This window comes from Rattus norvegicus, chromosome 10, assembly GCF_021556685.1.
Source record: "Rattus norvegicus strain SHRSP/BbbUtx chromosome 10, alternate assembly SHRSP_T2T, whole genome shotgun sequence".
In the NCBI taxonomy this organism is placed as follows: Eukaryota; Metazoa; Chordata; class Mammalia; order Rodentia; family Muridae; genus Rattus; species Rattus norvegicus.
The window spans coordinates 106,795,290-106,801,958 of NC_141543.1; the positions used below are offsets into that span (position 1 = coordinate 106,795,290).

At 57.2% G+C, this 6,669-nt stretch overlaps 1 protein-coding gene across 5 annotated transcripts in view; it reads left to right on the forward strand.

Moving 5' to 3' along the window:
• Slc38a12 (solute carrier family 38 member 12) overlaps positions 1-4,969 on the forward strand; it is a 58,706-nt gene extending 53,737 nt beyond the window's left edge. For 4 of the 5 annotated variants that reach the window (XM_087572520.1, XM_087572521.1, XM_087572519.1 and 1 more), the window contains one exon: positions 1,345-4,969. In XM_087572520.1, coding sequence (XP_087428646.1) covers positions 1,345-1,651 — 307 coding nt within the window. In that variant the 3' untranslated portion in view covers positions 1,652-4,969. 5 annotated transcript variants of the gene reach the window in all.
• Positions 4,970-6,669: the final 1,700 nt, after the last annotated feature.

A 6,669-nucleotide genomic window follows, 5' to 3' on the forward strand; every position in this document is an offset into this window, starting at 1 on the left:
GAGCTCCCCCGCCTCCTTCCCCCCACTGCCATGTCAGACAACTCTGATTAAAAGCAATAAATGACTCCAGCCCACTCCCACGTGTCATCATGGGAAGAGACATTGGCCTGGCTTCTCGTGGGTCCCAGCAGAACAGCCTCTCCCTAGAACCAAGGAGTCCACCAGTGCCCTGAGGAAGTTATAGAGTCCCCCAGCGTCATGCTGAGGAAGAGCCCTGATCCTCTGAGGGGGCCCACAGACAGGACAGGCCAGACTCTTCTGCCCCACCACTCACAAAGAAGCATCACGGGCCCTGCGGACTCGTCCCAGACTACAGGGAGTGTCAGGCCTGTTCTGCATAGAGGCAACAGGAATGTATAAATTAAAAATGAAGACAAAGACTCAGGGTTCTCTGAGCTGTTGAGTAGTTACCATTGGCAAACCTGGGTGATGTCAGGAGAAGATACCAGAGAGATCTAGAAATGTTGTCCTAGCTGGCAGGGACCCTGTCCCTTGTGCTGAAGCATGGGTGATGGACTCTGGCTTCTTTAGGGAGTCGGGTTCTAGAGGCAGGACCGGTGAGCCAGCCCACGGGTGGAGAGGGCTCAAGAGGAGCTCCCCCAAGAGGCTACCAGGTAGAGTCATCTCTGTCTACAGATCTTGATTGTCCTAAACAGATAAGGTCACAGATGCCCTTCCACAGCAAACTCCCTGTCCCCTAACCATGTCCCCAAGCCCCGAAGAGCAGAGCCACATGCCGTTTGCCGCCAGCCTCAGTTGCCCTCGGGTGCCCTTTCTTCCCTGGAGTGACCCCCTCACCGCATCCTCCCTACTGCAGACCCTGGTCACCCAGCCCTGCACACAGCTGCCCGCATCCCTGCCCTCTTACCCACATGCAGCAGGGGGTTTGTGCCTAGGAGGTGCCTCCTCCCACGTGTGCTGTGCCTGTAACCCTCAGCTCCCCACATCTCACACGTGGCCCTGCAGGCCCAGAACCTTTAAACCAAAGAAGAGAGAAGGAGTGAGTGCCAGGCAGGTCCGCCTCTGACAGGAAGCTGACAGAGCCCCCGAGAGGGACCTTGAAGGATAAGGGGAAGCTGGTAGCTCCTCACCGGGGGCTGTCACCCCAGCATCTCCTTTGTCTGGTCACACCCAGGCCCTGCTTCTGGGAAGATTGGGGAGAACAGGATGTTGTACCTAAGACACTCAGGCTCAGCTGCCCTGCACAGTGTGAGGGATGCAGGGATCAGCAGCCATGCATGGGGTAAGGGATTCAGGGCTCAGCAGCCCTGCATGGTCTGGGGGATGCGGGGCAGACTGAGCCGGCGAGGCTGTTCATTCTCAGCGGCCCTCCTTGTCTTGCAGCCTTCGCCATCATGATCGTGCTGGCCCTCGTGCGCATCGGGAAAGGACAAGGAGAGGGGCACCCGCCCCTCGCCAACTTCTTGGGCGTCCAGAACCTGTTCGGGGTGTGTGTCTACTCTTTCATGTGCCAGCACTCCCTGCCATCCCTCATCACCCCCATCTCCTCCAAGCGCCACATCACGCGGCTGCTGTTCCTGGACTACGCATTGATCCTGGCCTTCTACGGACTCCTCTCCTTCACGGCCATCTTCTGCTTCCGTGGCGACAGCCTCATGGACATGTACACCCTCAACTTTGCCAGGTGTGACGTCGTGGGCCTGGCAGCTGTCCGGTTCTTTCTGGGCCTCTTCCCCGTGTTCACCATCAGCACCAACTTCCCCATCATCGCGGTGACCCTGCGCAACAACTGGAAAACACTCTTCCACCGTGAAGGTGGCACCTACCCATGGGTGGTAGACCGCGTGGTGTTCCCCACAATCACCCTGGTGCCCCCCATTCTGGTGGCCTTCTGCACACATGACCTGGAGTCCCTGGTGGCCATTACAGGAGCCTACGCGGGCACTGGCATCCAGTATGTCATCCCCGCCTTCCTGGTGTTCCTCTGCCGCAAGGACACCCAGCTGACTTTCGGCTCCGGAACCATCAACAAGCATAGGTCCCCGTTCGGCCACACCTTCTGGGTGGCCTTTGTGCTGCTATGGGCTTTCTCCTGCTTCTTCTTTGTCACAGCCTACATCGTCCTCAAGGAGACCCAGCTATGACAGCAGATGCGTCTGACAACAGGAGGCAGAGACAGCCCAGCTCCAGCCTCCCTGCATCAAAGCAGGATTTAGCCGCCACCCAGGTCTACGTGAGCGTGAGCGCGCTAGGCTGGGGCTCTCAGAGGAGGCCGTCTGCATCTCTAGCTGCTGTCCTCTCCCCACCCAGGACGCCACCCTGCAGGACAGCCCTCCTGCGTGGGAACATGGTTGTTACACACATTCCTCCACTCCCGCCACTGGAGGCCGGTTCCCTCCTCTGCAGTGGAGGAGGCAGTGCTGGCCCTGCTGCCGTGTATACCAGACCCCGTGCCCCTCCAGCGTCCTCCACCGTCCACTAGCAGCTGCTGCCTCTTCAAAGGCAAATCCCAGGCCCTGGCTCTCCTAACCTGGCCTGCTTCTGAAGGGCAGGGCCTCTTTCCTGCCAATCCTGACAGTTGCTACGTTGTTTTTCCCCCCTATGGGAGGCCTGGCCAGCTCTAGTGACAAGGACAGGAAGTGCTAATTGGCACCGGGGTCCCTAGGCAAGAGCTGTGAGAGCTTCTGCTGTGGGTGCCAGCTCTGGCACAGCAGACAGGTGAAGCATCCTTCCACGGGCTTTAAAGCCCTCTACTTGGGGCCCTGAAAGGGGCCCTATGTCCCCTGGCTTCTCCCTGGGAACCCAGGGCCCCCCTGAAATACAGGGTACCACTTGAGAAGCTGCCCTCATCGCCTCATCCACACCCACAGTGGTTGACCACCGCCCTGGACTTAGAACGGGGAGAGCACAGAGTGACCCTCTGCAAAAGGTCGGGCTGGCATTATGCGGCCCTGCTTGCTCCCATGCTACATTGCAACACTAAGGTGGTGACCCCTTAGGAGCCTGGTCGAGGGTGCTCAGTGGCCACACCCTCCAGGTCCCTGGCTACCCTGGAAGGAGGCCAGGCTCCCAGCTGCCTCCTGCTGAGTCACACGTGCACCCACGAGGCCCAACGCCTTGGAATGATGAGAGACTGAGAAAACTGCATTTTCCATGTGCCTTCTCCTTTGAGCACCAGGGATCTGTCCTGACCCTGACTTGCTCCAACCCTGGGCCCAGTCCCACCTGTCCTGGACAGAACTGCCTCTGGGGTGGAGGGTCTCAGACCCATGCCCCCACACCCTTGATCTCAGTGCCTTGCTCCACCCTAGTGAGGGAACGTTCGCCAGACACCTCTTCCCTTCTGTCCCGCCATATTCAAAGCTTGAGCTCTGCTGTGTTCTTGAATGTCCCAGAATCCAAGGGGCTGTGCAGAACCTGCCAAGGATGTGGGATCCGCTGCCGCCCCTGGCCCCAGCATCCCTGCCTCTGAGCATCTCCAGGTCAGGGTGGGCCGGGCAGCAGCCTCTCAACGCTGTCCCCACATCAGTAGTTCCAGCCACGTGGAAGACGGACAGACGTCCCTACACCGGTCTGCCAGTGCAGCGTCTTCCCAGGAGACCCAGACCTACAGTGGGCCAAGTAAGGAGAGCAATACAGTAGCAGGCCCAGGGGTAAGGAACGACTGCCCGTCATCATCCGTGCTGTGCCGCCCCAGTCTCAGGCTGTTTGCAGAGAACTCAATTAAAACATCTGTACTTACCCTTCTCCCTCTCGCTTAAGGACAAAGCAAATTACATCTTCCTACTGCAACACACACACACCTCACCCCCACCCCCGGGCTCCAAACTGAATTTTGGTGGAAAATTTATTAGCATCATAAAGCCCGAGTTGATTTATGTGGCAGTCTGGAGCCACACAGTGGGGCTGCTGCGTTCCCCACCCCCCAGGTTAAGTTAGGGAAGCCCCAGCCTAGGCAGGAGGAGGGACCAGCTGACCACATCACTGATGCCAGGCTGACCCTTCCCACTGTCTGGTTTCTCTGTTCCTTCATCTCCACCTATAGTCTGTTCTGCTAGAAGTCATATGAGGTCTTGTCACACCAGGCCTCTGTCGCCGGTAGCCAGGAGAGTTGGGCACAAAGAGGAGAGGACTCAGAGGGCTTAGCATTTGTGGGTGACATTTGTGACACACACATACACACACACACACACACACACACACACACACACACACAGAGACAGGCATCAAGCACACTAAGTACTTCCATATCACCCGGGTAAGGTGATACCGGCTAGGTCACGGTATCTGTTTGCAGAGAGGCCCTGGGGTCGGTGATCCGGAGGACAGCAAGGAGCCCACCCAGCCTCGCCTCAGCTCTGAGCCTCAAACTCAGCAGTTGTCACTGCTGTCTATCTGCAGTCTCTGGACCCATCCCGAGGGCAGGGCAGGGCAGGTCAAGGTGGGAATAATGGTTCTCCACAGGGCACCAGGCCCAGCTGAGCATCAGCACAGTGCCAGGAGCTCTGGCTGTGCCCCACCTGAGGCTGGTAGATGGGGCAGATGGCAGGTGACAGGCTGTGAGGCACTGCACAGTGGTAAAAAGTGGCAGTGGGCACCAGGCCAGGCCCAAAGCCACACAGCTGTCCTCACCACACGGGGCCAAGAGCAGCCTCAGCAACAGGCAGTGGCTGTCTCTTGGGGCTCTGGCTGAAGAGAAGTAGCCAGTGGCTCCAGACCCAGGGGCAGAAGAAGGCTGCTGTCTGTCTGAGGGGTAAAGTGCCAAGCAAGTAAAGTGCAGGGGCTGCTGGGAAGCTGACTGGATAGCCAGGTGGAGGCAAGCCTGCTGCATGCCTGGCGCAGTGCTGGATACATTGTGAGGACCAAACTGTCAACCCCCATACCCTGTGGCCTCTGAGCAGCAAGCATCTGTAACCCCCTTGTGAGGACCTCCACATCATAGGTCATGGAGACTAAAGGACTGAGCTTATCCCAGCACCAAAGTCCTTAATAAAGCTGCTATTACCCATGGTCGTCTCCTTTGTCATTCGCTAGCCGTGACTACTAGTAACCCAGGGTCTCACAGGACTCGGGTTGAGGCTCCCGGATTCTGCTTAGCTTTATCACCTCCTAAAGAAGTGGTAATCCTGTGGCTGCTGCCCATCTGGGCCTGGAGCCACCCAAATCTAGGAGGCTTGGGAAAGAGAAGTATTTGCTATGGATCCCTAATCTCACGGGAAGCTTGAGGGCCGCCCTCCCCTTGCAAAGAGCAAGGTAAGTAAAGCTGGAGGGTCATGGCTAGAGATGCCATGTCCCCCCACCCCCACCCCCTTTGTGAGCACTGGCTCTCTGGGAGATGCTGTTGTGCATATGAAGCCTTTGACTAAAGACAAATGGAGGGAAGCAACTAGGGCAGCCACGGGAGGGAACTGGGTCAGACCGTAAGCATGTCCCACTGTGAGACAAGTGGCAGGGCCTTGCTTTTCGCATGTCGCATCAAAGGGGGAAAAAACAGCATTGGGGGTGGGGGTTGTTAAGGCTGTGTTAGATGCTTTCCCTTCTATGACCTCACCCTTCTCCCCCTCCAGGCTCCCCACCTCCTCTTAGAGGGACAGGAGAGCCAGGGGCACTTCCACCCTGAGCCGCAGGCTAAGGCATCTGTCCTTGCACCTCTCGCCCCTTCATACATTCCTAGAAAAGAAGCCGGCTGCTGCCACCTGAGCCCAGCCAGCCAACAGCAGGCTCAGCCAGCCAACAGCAGGCTTAGTTCCGCATTTGATTCTTAATTATCTTAACAGTTAGTTCTTGGTTATTAATGATCTTGGGCTGCGAGAGGAGCAGTCTAAAGCCTCCCATCCCCTCCCGGTTTCACCTGCTGCAACCTTCTCCCTGCCTCACCCCAGCAGCACACGGGGTGTGGGAAAAACAAGAACTCAGGTTCAGAAGCTGGTGCCCCATCAGTTAACCCTGTCGCCGCTATGTCCGGGTCCAGTGCCCTTCCAGAGAGGGCACTGTCGTCTGTGCTCACCCAGACTCGGGATCTCCACCTGTTGCCTGACTCCCTCCCATCTTGGGAGCAGCAAGGGGCAGTGAACACAACCACAGTAGAGGGAGGCCCCCATTCTTAGGGCGATCACACTCTGGCCATAAATGGAAATGTATCTGGCCTTGCCTTTTTTTCTCCCTAAAACAAAACTGAAAGGGTCCAGTTCTCATGGCTCCCACCCAAGCAGGGTGGCTATTGGAGCCCAAAGAGGTAACACAAGCTACTGCAGAGAACACTGGTTCGGCTTCAGGGGTCACTGTGCCCAGCACTCCCCTCCCCTGACTGCCTCCCTCTCTGTCGCATGAAAGAAAATGTCTGCTAGTCTCCCCCTCACCTAACCTACAGAGGACAGCAGGACCCCAGCCTTCCTTCCTTAGCAGCACAGGAATGAATCTGACTGGATCCATATGTAATGCTTACCACAGTTGGAATGGTGACCAGCACTTGCTTGCTTCACAGTCATTGTTGGAGAACAGATTTCGTTGCTGATGAGAAAACTTGAAAGAATGAAAAGGTCACCTTTACAGAGGTCCCCAGAATCAGTGATATACGTGACAGTGAATGGTAGTCCCCTGAGAACCCCAGAGGGAGGACGGAGCACGATGGGTGTGCAGATTGTCACGCCTGAGAGGTTTGGGCACAGTGAGGTTGAACCACGCCTGACCCAGGATGGTACCCGTGCC